Source organism: Camelus ferus, chromosome 6 (genome assembly GCF_009834535.1).
Source record: "Camelus ferus isolate YT-003-E chromosome 6, BCGSAC_Cfer_1.0, whole genome shotgun sequence".
Taxonomy (NCBI): domain Eukaryota; kingdom Metazoa; phylum Chordata; class Mammalia; order Artiodactyla; family Camelidae; genus Camelus; species Camelus ferus.
The window spans coordinates 52,038,948-52,057,461 of NC_045701.1; the positions used below are offsets into that span (position 1 = coordinate 52,038,948).

General features: G+C 45.5%; 1 protein-coding gene across 13 annotated transcripts in view; it reads right to left on the minus strand.

Annotated features, from left to right (window-relative positions):
* NIN (ninein) overlaps positions 1–11,789 on the minus strand; it is a 93,373-nt gene extending 81,584 nt beyond the window's left edge. For 11 of the 13 annotated variants that reach the window (XM_032481994.1, XM_032481993.1, XM_032482003.1 and 8 more), the window contains exons 1-3: positions 11,350–11,426; positions 10,818–10,871; positions 2,002–2,205 (exon numbers count right to left, since the gene is read on the minus strand). In XM_032481994.1, coding sequence (XP_032337885.1) covers positions 2,002–2,184 — 183 coding nt within the window. In that variant the 5' untranslated portion in view covers positions 2,185–2,205; positions 10,818–10,871; positions 11,350–11,426. Of the gene's footprint in view, positions 1–2,001; positions 2,206–10,817; positions 10,872–11,349 lie in introns of all 13 variants that reach the window. The other 2 variants (XM_032481992.1, XM_032482004.1) reach the window with 2 other exon arrangements.
* Between the last annotated feature and the right edge of the window lie 6,725 nt (positions 11,790–18,514).

An 18,514-nucleotide genomic window follows, 5' to 3' on the forward strand; every position in this document is an offset into this window, starting at 1 on the left:
AATATATCAAGAAGGTGAGAGAACTTAGAATTCTCCAGTAAAGTCTAAGGAATTTTTTCCTTACAATTTAAAATTGTAGACTATATAAGAGTATCTTAACAGCATATGGCCAAGTTTATGTGATCATCTGAGGAGAATAATTCAGTTTCATAAAAAATGCAAATCTAACAGTAGTGCATTAATTTTCACCAACCCTGCTCTCAAGACAGCCACCGGGGACTTCCCCCGTGATCAACATGCATACATCTATTTAACTTTTATCACTGGCTCACTATGTAAATATCACACTATAGACCACTTAGGTATCCATTATTCACAGGCAAAGAGCAAACGTAAAAGCGGGCTGCTAGTGTCAGGTAGTTAACGAATCAATCGATAACTGGCCCCCGTTTCAGTCTGCCAACGGAGGGCAAAGATGTGCAACATCTGGAGAGCAAACTGTCCATCGGCTGCCAAGGAGCAGCCTGTTTACAGTGGAGGGTTCCATGTTGATGCTGCCTCTCAAGGAAACCTGAAGCTCTATGAAGTCTTCTCAGGCTTTAATAAGCATGAAAGCAGATCCTCTCTTGGATACTATTCCTTAGCTACCCAGAGGCCTGAGACCCCCCCAGGACCACTGTGGGAAATGCTACTCTGTGAGCTCCCCAAAGTGACTGAGATGGAGACAGAACTAAGGAACATTCAAGCCCATAACATGAGAAGGAGCAAGTGGTTTAAACCTCAAAGTTCCCATGTCTCTTGCTTTCAAAGCAAGATTTTTTAGACATCACCTGTATTCTCAAGAAGCTAATCCCCTAAAGTGACTAAAAACGGTTCTCCTTTTGCAAAAATAAAACAACAACAACAAAAAAACCCCACTTTCTTTAGGCGTGAGCTCCATTAAATGCCCCCCTCCGTGGTGTGGAGCCCGAGAGAACGTGACCCTTTGTACTTCAACTTCAGGATGATTGATGCTCCTGTCCGGCTCACGTCAGAGAGCCAGGACCCTGCACTGTATCTGAGATCACTTGCCCAGCGTTGCCGCTAAGAGACAGTGAAAATGAAATAAGAAGGAGGTCTGGTCACTGGAATAAAGTTGAACTTCAGAGCCGCTTCTTCAATTTACACCACGTGATAAAAGCTCACAGCTACAACGCGTCAGCAATGGCAGCAACAGGGCTCCAGAAGCACTGCTCATTTTTTCTCATTCATTCAAAAGCCAGCAACAAGGTTCAACCCAAAGCCATATAAACGTTCCTCTTAATTTTAATTATGAGAATTGAAGGCACAATCAGGTGGTGACAGAGCCTTCCCGGTAACAGGAAGAAGGGAAAAAAAGGACCCTGTCTCACCTCTCACTCATCTGTGCAACCTGATCTACAGGGAGCACTTGACTATTTGTTGTCATTTGTAAAAGTTAACATCGGCACACACGCACATCCCTGCTGGAAGCAAGTCGTGCTGGGTTTTCAATGAAACTGCCCTGTGTTTACTTACCCTCCTGTCTTATTTCCTGGGTAAAAGGTATAATTAATACTTTACCCTAGAAACAACCCACACAAGAAATAGCTTTATGGGGAGGACAAGTCACAACAGCAAGCTGCTCTTTCTGGGAATGGCTGTTTTCTTACTGCACTTCCCTTCTCTTCCGTGGAAATCTCAGTCCCCTCCCTTCTGTCCCAAAGATGAATGTGGAGTCCAGAAAATGATCCGCAAAGAACAAGTTGAGAATTGGAAAACATCCTCTTGTTCCCTTTTCCTCTTCTCATTTAATATGCTCAGGACACACCTTCACTCAGAGCACAAATTAAAGCAGGCCCTCATCACCAGAGCTGCTATGTCACGCCCATTACTTTTTTTTTTTCTTTCTGTTTATCAGGTTGACAGGTAAAGGCACACACAGCCAGGATGTTAGAAACCAGTTGCAACACAGCGCGGTCTGCCCCCCCCCCATCCCTGCCTGCCCTGCGCGAGAGAGAAACCGCACCCACTTCCCACTGCCGGCCTCTTCCCAGGTCTTACCCTGCCCAAGAGGTTGTCCTGAAGCAGAGTCTCTTGCAGCACCGGGGCCACCTCCTCCAAGCTCAACATGTGGCAAAGGTCGGTGAGTTCCTCCTGTCCCAGGGACCCGGTGCCCGTGGTGTCAAAACTGTCAAACAGCTCCTTGAGTCGGGCCTCATGCTGGTCCTGCTCCGCCTCATCCATCCCATAGCCCACAGCGCTCACCTGTGCAGGACAGAGACAAGGTCGCGTGGTGGCAGCTGCTGGAGTCCGACTGCCACCCCTCAGCAAGCTGCCCCCACCCCTGCCGGCCACTTGGGAATGCTCTTATGTCCTGGTCCATCGGGACCACGCGAGGGTCAGCAGGAGAGGTAACACTGCACACCTCCCAGCGAAACCACAGGTCCCTCCAGGACCCAGCGCCAGCCAGCAGAGCTCCGGCACGGTGACCACACCGGGAGCACATCCACAAGATCCGGCGCCAGTGGGGTGACCAGAATGAGGGAGTCTCCCACGCAGAAGGGCGCCCTCCTATCCTGCCCGGCCCTCAGGCTGGCAGCCAGTCTGTCAAACTCAAGACTGAAAGCAATTTTCTTTCTACCAGCCTATGTGGTCCAGGAGTCACAGAAGGTGAAAAGCCACTTCTGACATCCAGTCCTTTCAAATAAACTGTTAGATACAGTAGACTGCAGGACCGGAGCTTCCACGCAAGTCAGCGAGCTCCAGAAGACCTGCCAGGTGCTGCAGTCCGCCACACTGCTTCCTTTCTCTTCGTCAGCCTGGATGCCCTCGTTGTAGTCAGACCACCAGTTACAGCAGAGGCACTGGATGAACACGTCTGATACAAACCCACCTTCCTGTTTACAGGAGACCAAATGCCTCTTACACGAGTTCCTCAAAAAGCAATGCAATTAACCTCATCCGTGCAATTACATGAGGTGTGACAGGAAGAGTATTCCCTGAAGCTCGCATTAGCACCAGGGAGTTTTAGGTAATGCTTGGTTGCCTAGAGAAAGAGGAAAATACTACTCCACCTTTTCAGACAGTGAGGTTCTAAGGAGCCACAGACCACACGTGAATCACATGGATTCTCAGGACCCTCCACTATCTCCACCATCTCATCTCTGCACTCCTGGTTAATTTGGTCTTCCATCTCTCTGACCCACCCCAACCCCAGGCTCTCCATTTTTCCACATTTCATGGGATCCATAAAAACATGGAGTCATCAAAATAACCTTTTTTGCTAAAAATAATTTTCATTAAATATATAGATATAAAAATCTATGTTCCTCATACTTGAAGATTACAATCTGGTTTTTTGCTTGCACAATAATTCACTTTTTTGTGTGTTTTTGTTTTTTATTAACAGAGGTACTGGGCATTGAACCCAGGATCTTGTACTTGCAAAGCACGCATTCTACCACTGAACTATACCTTCCCCCCATAATTCATTTTTAATGTGTTGCGTTTTCCAGTGAAAGCCTAAAATCTTCACATCTGAAGGTACCTTCACCATGACGCAATGGAAGCCAAACACTACATACACCCTCGAGAGGGTGAGCTCAGCCATCTGAAACGAGGCTCTGAGAGCTAGCCCCTTGACTATAAAAAGCAGCACCTTTAAAAAGATATTTATCTTGCCAGTATAATTTTTTATTGTGATTAAAAACACATAACATGAAATCCACCCTCTTAACATTTGAAGTGTGCAGTACTACTGTTCACTCTACGGGCATTGTTGTACAGCTGCTCCATCTTGCCTGACTGAAACTCTATACCCACTGCCCAGCAACTCCCCCATTTCCCCCCACCCCCAGTCCCTGGCAACCACCATTCTACGTTTAAAAGCACACCTTAACTAAACCAAACCCTGGATCAGAAAACTAACTCGGAGGTGATGTCACAGGGCAGATCATTACAAACGGGAAATGTACATGTTAGGATGTTGAACACTGTCAGATCTGAAAATAAACGAGCCTTCAGTAACATAGCAGTGCTGCTCTAAGCTGGGCTGCTTTCTTTCCATGGACAACTGTTCAAAACACAACAAGCTATGAAACAGAGTCAACAACCATCCCAGGGGTTTCAGCAGAACGAGGCAGACTCAGAAGATGGATCTAAACAGCTGGGCCACTCATTAAGGAGAAGTTGTAATATTCTGGTCCAGCCTCCTGGTCTCAAAGGTCTCTTCTCCTAATTATCAGTTTTTCTATTAAGGTGCTGCTGGCTCTGGCTGCCTTCCCAGGATTGGTCTGTTAGATTAACTAATCACCATATAAATGTTTACAAAATAACTTGAGAGAGTGCTACATAAACATCAAAACACAAGAAAAGAAAAACCAAGGTGTTAAGCAAAGCAACAAAAGTGAGGAATTTAGACAAGGCCGTGGCTTGGCTAATGAGATTCATGCAGAGTCTGCCCAATTAATTCCCAACCAAGGTCAGCTGAGAATCCCCAAGAAAGAAGCTCTCGGACTCACTCTCTCAGTTCTACAGTCCTGACCAATTTCATAAAAGCTAGACTATTCTGCTTCTGCTTGATTTTGTATATAAAAAAAAAAAACTTGAAAGTGAAAGAATTCTAACACTTCCCCTTTTAAAAATTATTTTTAAGGGGTGGGGATTTGCCCATCTAAACCAATGAAAGATGGCCAGAGAACCCACAATGTTAACGTGTATCTGTTAATGCCATCCTCCTAATTTACCCTTTTCCTGTTCTCCTTTGGTAACCATAAATTTGTTTTCTATGTCTGTGAGTCTGTTTCTGTTTTGTAAATAAGTTGATTTGTACTTCAATATTTTTTAAAAAAAAGAAAGAAAGGAAAGAAAAGAAACAAAACAACTCACAGTATACTGAGAAGTCCTGATCTTATCCCAGGCTTGGAATCTGATAAGCTATCACGCCCTGTTCTTTGAGAGGCACTGGCTTTTCACTAAATCAAACCTCTTTCATTTTACAGCAACTTTCCTTTTTTTCTCTCTTTATTTCATCTCCTTCCTTCCCAAGAACTGTGCTTTGTAAAATATCCTTTTGACTGAAGGGGGAAAACAGTTCCACCCTTGCAGAACAAATGATCGTATGGAAACATCCAAAAGATGTTACATATGGTGACAAGTTGTCAGTACTCTTCTGGCACAGAATGCATCTTTACTGGTTGATATTATTCTCCAAATGTTCATCAGTAATTTCATGTGCAAGAATTCTTTTTCTCCCCACGTGGCAGAAATTTCTTTAAAGGCAGGGTCCATAATTTCTGTCTTACAACTTCCCCCAAATGCACTGTCTGTTCTTTACACCAGGGACTCAGTAAACATCGCGGACTGACTTAGTGTACGGAGGTTCCCTGAGGGGAACCTTATCTTGAATAAAAGCTATAGAAACGAGCATATGAAGGCTTTGAAATGCCTATTTCTTCCATAAGCATACCTCTTTTTGCCAAGTCCACTCCCTTTTCAAAGGCATTTCCAGTCTTAGACATGACCAAGCATAAGCAGAAAGCCAGCACCCACTGCCAAACTGCACCATGTAGAGCCGCCTCAAGCTTGATTCGATGAGGTAGTAACTAAGCCAACGGATTCACACACTTCAGCTGCACTTTTGTTGTTGTTGTTATGGGATATGACTGTGGAGGAGAATCTGCACTAAAATGCTTTCCCACGTCCCTTTGTTTACAGGATGAGAATAATAATACCCATCTGGAGGGTTGTTCTGAGGGTTAAATATGGTGGCAAGAGGAGCTAATCCCAGAGAAAGTTGGCACAAGAGGGGAAGTGAGAAAACCAAGAAAATACCTGTGACTTACAAAGGAAAAGTAAACTGAAGAGGGGTAACTTGAATACAAGTCAGCCGGCCACAGATCTGCCTTCAAAAAAGCAAAACAGGAGCTGTGGAACATCATAATGCAGAAAGCAAGACTGAGCAGGGGCCACATTACACATAAAAGTAATATTATATTTATTACTAAGTGGAAATGGCAGCAGGTGATGTTCAGGGTTTCCCTGATCTTCAAAGGCAGATTGCTGATCAATTTGATGGCAAACAAAAGCAATGGCTGAAATATAGTTGAGAATTCAGAAGAAACTTTTTTTTAAACTTCTGAGCATTTACTGTAAGTCTGGCCTATGCTGAGTACTTTACATAAATGATTTCATTCAGCCCTCCTAATTCTTTAAAGTAGGTATCACGTTCCCATTTCGGATGTAGAAATTGGGGCTTGGCAAAATTAAGCTACTTGTCCGATGATACAGTGCTAATAATGGTGGTGGAGCTGGCATCTGAGCTCTGGTCTGACACTAAATTATACGTTCTCTCACGCTTGCACATGCATATAGAACACATGAATGGGGCCACTGGAATGGTATCAATGGCAAATCACTTACCTCCACTTTTATGTGGTAACCAGCTGAACAGCACCAAGCACTAGAAACCACCATGGAATACTTGGAGGCCACAAACGCCTCCAAAATGGAAGGAGGGGTGGGGTTCCTTCCTCCCTATCTCCCTTGATTCATTTATTGATAATTATAGCCTACTGGGCACTAGAGATGCACAGAATAGGCACTCTCATTTTTGCTAAAGCAGCTTTGGGGTTTAGGGCAAAGACAAAACAGATTTTAATACAAAAATGATCACGAAGAGTCCCATGTCTTCAATAATGGGCACAGTCCAGAAGTTGATAATTGTTCAAATACTTCCCCCCAAACACTTAGATATGTCTAATCTACGCAATGCAGTGCTGTCCACAGTCAGAGCCCAGCTGACCCTCACCAGCAGCAGGAATCTTCCTTCCACATGAAGGAAGTTGGGTTCTGAGTGATTAAATTGTCCTTCAAATTGCCAAGGACAAGTCCAGCTTTATAAAACCTGCCACAAACCTGGGCCTCTCGTCACCATCTACTTCTCCAATTAAATTGTCAGAAGCCTTTACAACTCCTTTGGAATAAACAGGCCAGCATTGGCAATATTTTGGAGTTCCAGCAAGGGATGGTTAACTAAGAAGCAGATGCACAGAGCCATTAATCAAAACATTCACTACCGAACAACCACCCATAATGAGAACTATTCAGAGCATCTTCCTTCCAAATAACTCAGAACAAGGATGCCAGAACGTGCAGACCCTGACAGGAATGTCCACTAGAGACCGGTGTCACTGTGCTCCCCTTGGCAACCCCAGCTGATGGAATCACAGTGCCAGCCAGGACTGGACAAGAAGGAGGTGGAGGTGCGGCCGGAATAATGAAGTCCCCAACATAAGGCCAGCATGAAGTGGATCTGTGAACTTGTGAACTTTCCAGGGACCAAGGTATAGAAAGGAGCCTGTAAAAATGGCAGACCAGCCAAAGGGGACGCCTGCTCTGGGCCACAGGGAGTGAAAAGGGGACAAAGTCTGGCAAGGCAAAACCAAATAATAAAGGAGCACAAAGCCAGCGCTGCGAGCCCAGGCCTTTGATTTCCCCTCCAGATGGTCCAGCAGCTGAACAGCTATAAGGAATGTCTGTATGCCCCTCTTGGCTCAGCCCCTTGCCCTGGGTATTATAATAGATGCTTTTGGATCTGTGTTCAGACAGAGCTGTTGGGGGTCCACAGTCCAGGCAGTGACCAGCAAGTGACTAATTTAGTTTCTTTCTAACTAAAGCAATGAACATGGACAAACTCTACTCTGGCAAAGGTTTTCATTCATGCCTTTAGCTTTCACTGTCTGGCAAGTCTCATAATGTCGATGGTCAAAATATAATGTTTCTTTTTCTCCTCTCTTTTCTGCAAGCACTTTAATTTGCTGCAAAGACGTCCAGGCTTACCATTTTGGACTAATTTCAGCATAAAATGAAATAGTGACAAGAATCAATTCAAGTTTAGCAAAAGCTTAATAGAAAAAGCAACTGTCAAAAAAAATTAAAAAAAAAAAAAAGAAAAAGCAACTGTCCCCATTTATGTGTCAATATAGAATATTTCTGCCCAAAACTGCTGCTCGTCAAACTGATTACTGTCAGACAGCCTCCTCCCTGCTCAGACAGCACCTCACTTCTAGCTGGATACTTAAAGCACAAAAGTATCAGCAAGAATAAAATCAGAGTAGAAAAATCTAACACAAAAACTTAAATAAACAAACAAACAAAAAAAACATTAAAAAACACCACACATAAAAAAACACATTAAATTTGAATGAAATAACAATCTTTGCTAATTCCCATATAAGATTGAATTTAACTAAAGGTATCCTACTAGCATGTATTCTAAAACATAAATAAGCATGAATATTTTACTAGCCTGAATGATGTAGCAAACCCAAGCTTTTGTTAAACCTAACAGCTAGGTGGGTTACCCAATCAAGTTGTTAACTCAGGATACCTGGAGAAATAAAACCATTAGCCCAGCATAAGGCAGAGTCAGTAACCTGTGATCAGCTGAAGCTGAAATCTGAGCTGTATGTTTGTTACTTTCTTAAAAGAGACAGCTTATAACAACTTTCACCTCTTGAGCCATATTTACTCAAATTAATTTATAATGCCTGCAGCTCTGACTACAGTCCCTGGGGTACAAAAGTGAAGTGCTTCTCTTCTCACAACTACAAACAATATTTTCCCAACTTTGTTTTTAAAGTGAGCATTAGCTCATAGTTTGATTACAAATAGTCTGCAGTTTTTCCATCCAAAAGCTTGAATAAATGGTTAGTTGCTGATATAAATCTCAATAAAGAAGTGTCCTAATTTCAAATAAAGTTGCTCACTTGCATATTCCCATAATCTTTTTAAAAACTCTATTTTATTTGTGAATAGGATAAAAATATCTTTTTGCAAGCTTCAGTGAAATCTCTCCACAAGCCCAACAGATGTAAGTTCAATAGCCAGAATCCAAACCACATAATTTATTGGCTTACAGATGAATCGGCATCTACAAAAATAAACCTCCTGAAAAGGCTTTACGTTGTTTGAATCCCTCTAAAATGCTCTGGCTACACTTGCCAACACTTTATCAATACAAGACTGATAAAATGTATTTTCATTATCAACATAAAATGGAATCATCAAGATTGGTGAAATGTTAGCTTAGAAAGTCATTTGCAGTGACATTTAAAACAATTTAGTTGAACAGCATTTGACTTATGATAAGAATGTTCCCTATTAAATTAAGATTGGCTGTTCAGAGTTCATTGGAGCCCTATCCTCTCCCTCTGTGACAGTTAACATGTTTTGATATTGAGGGTCATCACATATCTAAAATGAAAAAAGGACAAGAAAAAAGACATTCATGCCATTCTGAGCAAGTGCCTATTAAAATGACTGATCCTTGACATTTTGATGCAAAGACCGTGCCTGTGATGGCTGCCTTGTCACTGACCCAGTAAAGCCGCTCCTGCCTTGGCAATATCTTTGCTGATATCCAAACCATTTGGAACATCTGTCACTCCTACACTTTATCTATATTGTGGTTCAGAACGCTTTCCTCTAAGGAATCACCACAGACCAGGTGAAAATAAGCAAATCTGCAAACAAATTCCCCAGCAGTTCACTTCACTTCCCTAAGGACACTGACAACAGCTGAAGAGACCACAACAATTTTTACCAGCCAGCCTGTAATGTTAGGGTTACACACAGTCTGGAAATTTTCACAGCCCCCTTCAACTCCAGAGCAAGATCTACCAACATTTCAGGTCAGCTACCAATACGCTGGCCCCTAGAGACAACTCAAGATAAAATTAAGCTGACACAGAGAAAATACATATCCTTGCAGATTGTCAAGCCGCTGGAAACAAGTAAATAGATACAAATTCAGATTAATGTATTTAAGAGAGCCAGGCTGCGAACCTTCTGTCCTGTCTCAGAAGCTTAGCCCATGTTCCTCAGTGGACTTTGTTAGGAGTCTGACTCTAAAAAGCCACCACGTCTGTCACAAAAGATGATCATGCAATCTGTTTTGATTTCACAAATTCAGGAGTTACGCTGTATGGCAAGCCCATCTCAGGAATTCCTCAACAGGAGGGGATCTGCCCCAGTTAGGTAAAGAGAGCAGAAGATCTTATAATGGCTAAGTTGTCTGGAAACAAGGTACATGGTAGGACAATCTTTCCAGCTCCCATTTTTATTTGCATCTTAGCCCCGGTTTGTCAAGGCTAAGGCTGGGAAATCGCCTCTTCCCATCTCTATCTCTTTCAACTTCACAGAAGGAGCTTTCAGCAGGAAACTGTTTCCATCAGCTTTGTCCTTTTGTCAGGGACCGGTTTGGTAGCTGTAGAAGCCCAGCCCCTGGAACCCTGGAAGCTTCTTCCGCAACTCTCCACACTTCCCTTCTGTGGGTCTGGCGGTCAAGGCTTTCGGGCAACAACCTAGAGTCATTTAGTTCTTTTCTCTCTGTTAGTAATTGCACTAGCAAAGTCTTTCTCTATGCATCGATTCCACACACCTTAAATTCTCACTTTACCAGCTTCCAAACAGCTCTCCGCTACTCAGACAGCCCAGGCTAACACCTCGGGGATCCCCAGACCGGTTTCTCTTCAGTTGCTCAGGCACAAGCTGCCTGGGTGGCACAAGACAACAGAACAAGCACCCTTTCTGCTCCCTCCAGGACTCAAGTCCGCTCCTGGACCGGCACACAGTAGCCGCTTTCAGCTGGCGGCTGCGGGCGGGGACCACGCGGGTGGCGAAGGTGCCCAGACGCCGCTGGGCTTCCCCGCCTGGAGGCGAGGTGCGGACGCAGCGCGAGAGCACCGCCCGGCTCTCCGGCAACCTGTGATGCAGATGCGCCTCCGACCTGCCTGCCCATCGCCACCCCCGGGAAGCTCAGACACCCCATTCTGTCCCAGGCAGCACCTCTCCCGGCCCCCGCCGTCCTCGCCTACCTTATGTCGGCCTCTCCGTTGCGCCGGCACAGCCGGCCGCCTGCCTCCAGTGCTCTGCAAAGCGGGGGAGGACGCTTTGTTAGGGCTCCAGAAGCGGGACAATACTTCGCAGCCAACGCCGGGGTTCCGGGCGGGCGTCCTTCAAAAGGACGCGAATGGGGACCCGCGCGAGCATCATTTCCATATGTAAGGGGCCAGTGCTCACAAAAGCGCCGCTCCCGGGGGCTGCGGTGCGCATCCCCCCCGCCCGCCGGCCCGCCCCTCGCCCGCGCTCCGGGACCGGCCCCTCCTCCGTCTCCCACACTGCCCGCTCCCCGCCTCGTCCCCCCCACTCCGGAGCGCTCCGGCCCGAGCCTGCCGCCAGGCCACCCGCTTCCTCGCCGCCGCCCCCTGCACCCAGCCAGCGGGGACAGCCTCCGCTCGGCCCCGACCCTGGAGCGGAAGCCTCGCGGACCGCGTGGGGGCAGCGCGAGGCCTCTGCGCACCCCCAGGCCTCGGGGCTGGGGTCCCCGGGATCCGGCTCCGCGCTTACCGCGTCCCGGGGCTCAGGCACCCGCCGCCGGCGCGGGGGCCATGGCCGCGGGCGCACTCGGGGCTTGGAGGAGGCGGCGGCGGTGGCAGCGGGACGGCCGCGCCCAGCGCGCTCGGCTACCGGCTCAGCCGCGGCCACCCGAAGCTTTGGACGCGCGGGAGGAAGGGCCAGGCCCGCGCTGGGAGGAGGAGCCAGGGCGACGCCGGGCCGGGCGCGGCTCCTCCTCCGCCGCCCGCGCCGCTGGGGCCGCCGTGGGAGGAGCGCCTGGCGCCGCCCGGGCCCTCGCGGGGTCGGTCCCCTCGCTCCTCCACCGGGACCCCCGCCTCGGGTGGCTGGAGCACGGATGAGCCCGGTCCCGGCTTGGCTGCTGTGTGACGCTGGGGCGGTCGCCTCCGAGATTTGAACTTGGAAGCCCCGGGGCTCGCGGGGGCTCAGGTGAAGGAGGTCGGAGCCTCGAGGTCAACTCCCCGCCCGCTAGCGTTTCTTTCCTTCCAAAGGCGCCCGCACACGCTCCGCTGCGCCTAGGACACCCGGCCCGCGACGTCTCCGGGTCGGGGAACGGCCCCGGGCTCCAGCCAGTGGGACTTTAAAGCGGGAACTCAGGTGCCTCTCTTGCCCACGGGCGGCCGTGGATTTCTCAGCCCTAGAGCGCCCATTGGCGGTCATTGGAAGAGGGGTCCAGGAGCTGGAAGCTCCAGACTTGACTCTGAACCCTGTGGAGCGAGTGCGACTCTCCTGCCAGGTCTAGATTCTTTCTGCACCTGCCCACCATGTCCTCTTAGGCTCCTGCCCCCTATCCAGCCTTCTGCAGGAAATCCAACCCTCGGTCACAAGCCACACAGGACGGAAACTCCTTGGAGTTGGCAGTCATCAGGCCGGCGATTGCTATGAATTTACCACCTCCTCTCTCCTCCCCCTACTCCAGTCTCAGCTTCTCACTCCGTTATCCCTCCACTTCTGACCTGGTTGCAAATAAGATTCCAGTTCTGGCTGTGGGCCGGAGGTGACACCGTTGTTCTCTCTTTGGGCTGCAGAGTTAAATGTGTTGCCCTTGAAGAAGGAGCCGCCTGATTTATTGTAACCCACGAGCCTGGTAATTTCAGCAGAAAACTGGAGAACGCTCCCTTGCTACTAAAGAACAAGGGATAGACAGGAAGGAACCTAGCATTTACTGAGAATCCAGTGTGCTGGAAACAGGAGTGATCTTACCTAATCCTCACACTACCTTTAGGAGGCAGACATTATTATATCCATTTTGCAAAATAAGGAAACTGGGCCTCAGAAGGTAAGGAGCTTGTTCAGAACCACATAGCTAGTTGGCAGAGCTGGGATTCAAAAGCAGGTCACACATGTGATGAACTTGCATAGCACTAAATATACACTCACACAAATGAGTGAGCATAAAACTGGTGATATTTAAATAAGGCCCTAGAATGATATTGTCAATTTCCTGGTTGTGATATTATAGTACAATTATGCAAAATGTTATCATTGGGGAAAATTGAGTAAAAGGTCTATAAGGGATCTCTGTGTATTTTCTTACAACTTAATATGAATCTACAGTTAACTCAAAATAAAGGTTTTTTTGTTTTGTTTTTTGTTTTTTTTATGAAGCAGATCAGTTTTATTTTAGAACCCGTACTCTCTTCCATCAACACAGTGTGCCTGAAGAATAAGAAAAAGGAGAGGCTCATGCTCCTCTCTCCCCCTTTTAAACAATCTTGGGCAAGTGGGAATACACACATGTGTATATGTACTTTATGTGTGTTGTTCAGTCTAGTAATAATTACACAACACACATACATACTGTTTGTTATGGGAATAGCTAACCTGTTACCAGAATCCAGAAGACTATGTTCATTGGGGACTAAAACAACCAACAGTTTTAGAAGGTAAGAATGAAGAGATTTTATTTATTTGTTTCATCTAGTCTCTGGGAGCCTCATCCTACAAGTTCTCTGCCAAAGCATCCCTTTTCAACCTGCAAGAACCCTTAACGATGGGACTGTTTCTTAGTGTCAGGCAGTGATTCTTGGAGGCTAGGAGATGTTCCCTATGGAGGAAGATCAGAATTGGTAGGGGTTGTATAATTTTACAGAAGATACTCTTTCATGAGAGGAGTGAATGGGGGTGGAATTAATGCTGGGACTTAGAACTGGAAATTACATTCAACCTCCAGCTTTGCTACAAAGGAGGGGAAAGTGTAGAGCATGGCTACTTCATGGTACAGCTTTGCAAGAATCATCCTGCCAAGGCAGATAAGTTGACACAGTGTGCCTGCAATTAAGGTTGCACAGGGTTAAAGATGAGTCTTAGTCCAGACTGAGTCACTGGAAGAACGCAGAAGTTTACCTTAGAAGCTATCACTTGAGCTTTTCTCTGTTAAACAAAAATGTAAGATAATAACAGAAATCGTAGCCAAGCCCCAGTACTACATTGTATGCAATATAAGGGGAAAAATGAAAAGAAATGTAAACATTTACCCTGAGTTAATACCCTACACAAACCACATTTCTTATCTGTTGTAGTTTATCTGCCTCTGATATCAGTTCCTACTTTAAAAAGAGTCTTGTTCCAGGACCCAGTATCCTTAAGTATTTGTAGGTGACACTTTCAAATGGCTTTCTGCTACATTTTTCAGTATTGGGCTGGCTTTGTTAGATTGTTTAAAAGAAAGGGAAAAAAAAAAAAAAAGCTGTAAAAAAGTTAACTAAAAAGTAATCCAGGGAAAAGAAAGCTATTCTTTGTTTCTTCTTGAGGTAACTTCGTAATGTTAAGTTTAGAGTCAGGACAATAGAAGTAAATCAAAAGAGAGAGAGAGATAAAGAGGGAGGGAGGAGAATGTTCAGGCTTGTAAATTTCCTAGCATCTGCAGAGTTATCTTTTTCTAGTTAAGGAAAGGCTTTAGCTCTGACCAAACTCAGGGTACTTCCCTCAAAGTCATAGCTGGGTATATATTATTTCTTAGTCACAGAATAGTCAAAAAACAAAACAAAACAAAACAAAACAAAGCAAAACAAAACAAAGCAAAACAAAACAAAACAACTCTTTTGTCACTCTGTGGTAACTCCCAGCTCCTTCAACACTTCTTTAATAAATGTCTGTCTTATTTCTCTGACCCTTTGAACTAATCAGAACAGTGTTCATGTAAGTTGTAGAGCTGCATCAGGGAGGGCCAAGTAGATAAAGCAGATTATCAGGAATAATCCAACCCAGGGATTGATTGTCTGGGTGAAAAGGACATCATACTCTCCCCAAGGTCCTAAGCAACTGGGTGGTGAAAGGAGGAAGGAGGAAATTGGGGTTTCAGACACCCAAGTCAAAGACTAGGAGTTTCAGTGACAAAATGTTGATGCCAAAAAACCAAGAAGATGGCAGCAAGAAAGGAGAAAATCACAAGAGAGGTGGGAACAAGACAGAAGGCAAACTGATTTACACATTTGCTCCTGAAGGATCCCCACAAGGAATTAGGATTCTCTCTTAATTTCCCCTCATAAAACATGAATGAAGAAGAAACAAGGGTTCAGCACAACTTAATTTTTTTTTAAAGTAAACATTAAACACCTGCTCTGTGTCTACTACTCTTCCTGAAAGTCATGAGCTGTTCAAAAGAAAAATCAGCCTTTGTTCTTGCCCTTGAGGAAATGTTTCATTTTTCTCCTCTTGGGAAGCAAAAATACACATACATAAGAGGGAAGGAACACCGTAAAGTAGCACTGGATCCCAGTCAGGTCCTCCACATGGGGGGATCTGGGGGGAACACACATGTATATAGCGTGACAGAGAAGAGAGGGATGGTTTCCCTAAAACATGGCTTCTATGAAGTCATTCAGCCCACTGCCTTTCATCTCAGGTCCTGGATCTCCTTCCTGACATTCAAGGTCCTACTCGATCCATGCAAATATATGTATCCTCAATGTCTCCAGACAACCCACCCTCCTCCCACTGTGCTCATAAGTGCCTCTGAAGCTTCCCTCTGCTGCTCTTTCTGCCCAGATCATCAGTCTGAAGGCATATTTGATGCCCTGTCTCTGTCCACTGTTCTTTATTTGACCCAGCAGTTGATGTACAAGAGGAAGTGGTTATTGAACATGTGCTTTTGAGAGCTCATGGACTGAGGTTTTAGGTGCTTTCCAAATACTTGGCACTCACTTGGAGAAGCGAAGTTGCATGTGTGTGCATGCTGGGGTGGGGGGGAGGCTGATCTTCACTTCTGGAAATACCTTTTCTTGTGACTGGAATCTGGAAATGTTCTGCTGTTCTAAAGACTGTAAATGCCTAAAGACAGACACTTAAACAGCTTCATTCAAAGAAGAAGGAAATGAAATTCTAGTTTAAGGAACACTGATATTCTTTCACCTCAACTGTCTTAAACACTTAGCCGACATGACATGAAATCTTCACCTTTTTTTTTTAAAGACCTTTGAATGGAAAGTGATGTTACATTTTTTTTCGCAAAGCTACTTTAAGCTTTGTAGAGTTTGATGCACACACAAAAGAAATGGGAGCCCAGGAAACTTGTATTTTAAAATAGGTCTTGGGGGGAAGGTACAGCTCAATTGGCAGAGTGCATGCTTAGCATGCATGAGGTCCTGGGTTCAACCCCAGTACTCCCTTCAAGAATAAATAAATAAACCTAATTACCTCCCCCAACGAAAAAAAGTAATAATAAGAAAATAAAATAGTTCTTTAAGAAAGAAAATAATCCTGTCCAATAGAAATATCATATGAGCCACATGTGCAATTCAAAATTTTCCTTTACATATAGATTTAAATATAATTTTATTCAATATAATTTTTTAAAGTAGTCACATTTTAAAAACTATAGACAGACAAGTAAAACACGTATATTTTATTTAAACCAATATACTCCCAAATATTATCATTTCAACATGTAATCAATATAAAAATTATTAATGATACAATTTACATTACTGGTTGTACTAAGTCTGGTATCTGGTGTGTATTTTTAGACTTGCATATCATCTCAGTTCAGACTAGCCACCTATGACCGGTGGCTGCTGTATCAGGCAGTGCAAGGTTGGAACAAGACAAGAGTTCTTCATCTAACCCAGTTCTCTGTTGTGACAAGGAACCTGGGTTCAGGAGCATTTGGTGCTTTGTTTAAGACCACACATCAGTCCCCTGGGCTGGGCTCGTCACGCCAGCACTCACCTCCCGTGCAGGTTCATAGGTGATGCAAACAGCCTTCTTGGAATGAAACCAGTGTTTTAAAATACTTTTTTAAACCATCACCCTCTAAAACCCTTGGACCCCCAAGAGCATTTTAAAAAATAAAATCTCAGAATAGCCCACTGTATACAATTTTAATACTTAGATATGACAACCTTGTAGGCCATTTGTTAATAACTGCCCCACAGTCTACCTGTTTTCTGCTCAGTTGTATCTGCACCTGCAGGGGACCCAGAGAGACGGGGCTGGAGGCCAAGAAGACAGTCACTGCTGTGCATGCCTGTCCTGCAGGGATGAGTGGGAGGGGTGCTTCTCCATCCTCCATCCTTCATCCTGCCCACATCAGCTACTGCCAGCCCCCAAAGGAGCTGTGTTGTTTTCCCATGATTAATCTCAAAGGCCTTGAAAGAACCAGGTGAACGTTTGTCTTCCATTCTGCAGTTTTACAGTGCTTTATGTTCTGAACCAAGCCAAAGCTGAATGCAGGGAAAATGACCATTTCAAAAACAGAAAACAAGACCAATAGGAAGACAGCATTGCTTCCAATAATGAGAACATGTGGGAGTAAACTGAATGAGGGAACCTTGCACCTGGATTGATGAGAAAGCAACTAGATCCTTCATTACAAAAAGCAACATAAAACTTTGATTTGCATTTTGTTTTCAATTTGGAGAGAATGGGCATGGTTCTCTAAGGACACAATTTAGACCTCTTTGCTCCATAATTGAGGTCAAAGTTATGATAAATCTTATGGCAGTGAGCTCTGTGAGTCATATTTCAATCTGCAAAAAATGCCATCTTAGAGATGAGGTTTGGAGGCTAGGCTGAGATGCCCAGATGCCAGGCTCAGATTTTAACATAAAGCATTTTGTCTGGTTCTTGGTTTTTGAGGTCCCTTCCCCCATGTCACGCAGTGTATCTCTGGATCCCCTGAAGTACAAATAAGATAAAAGGGGGAAAAGTCAGCAGGGAGAAAAATTAGTGCCTCTTTTTTTGTATAGCTGGTCACAGAGCAAAGTCAAGAACAGGCCAAATGTGTGTGGGTGGGTGGGTGGGTGCACGCGCGGGTGTGTGCATGCATGTGAGGATAGGTAGATAGGTGTGCTTGTTTGTCCCTCCAGATACCCTCTCTGTCCTCCTCTGCTCTATGCCCTAAGAGGCCAACCTAGATGTACTGCATTCAGGGGCTCCTTTGCACTTGGCATCCATTAGGTTTGGCTGATGGGGTCACTGGCAAAAGACTGGAAGCAGGAAGGAGTGTGAGGCGGGGGTGCTTATGCAGCCAGCTCACCCCTACAGGGCCTTGTAAGCTCGCTGCATCCCTTACGGTCACAGCTCGGAGGCACAGCCCTCTCCACACAACCTGTCACCTCTGTTCTTGCCAGTGAGGCCTAGGGTTGGTAATGACATCCCCCGTTATCAGCTCCCTGGCAAGAACCATCTTTGCTTCTCCGGACCCTGCCCACCCCTTTGTAATTAGGTCCTTTACTAACTAGTCAACTGTTTATTTAATTTGAATGCATCCACCATTTCCTTCAGAGACCTTGATTGATAAAGGAGGTAGCCATACATTTCTTGTTCCAGAAAAACCTGTCTCCTCGCTATTAGTGTGAAGTGCCTTCAGGTTTCCTACCGCCTAGAATTCTAGGTCAGTTCCCCCAAAGCAGACCCCGAGACGAGGATTTGTGTGCAAGAGTTTTATTGAAGAGATGGCCCAGGAGAAACCTGTAGGGGAGTGTGGTGGAGGGGCGGGGGAGAGCAAGACAGGGAGAGCAGAAGAGAAGCAGCCAGCCAAGGGTGCAACGTCAGGCAAAGTCCCAGCCCCAGCATAATCTTGAGCAGAGCTCTGGAGAACAAACTACATCCCAGAGTTTACCTCAGCTTGAGTCTAAGGAGCTGGACTTTCACATTCCTACACCAGTAAGACAGGGACCCAAGGGCATCCAGGCGGAGCACCACCAATTCACACTTC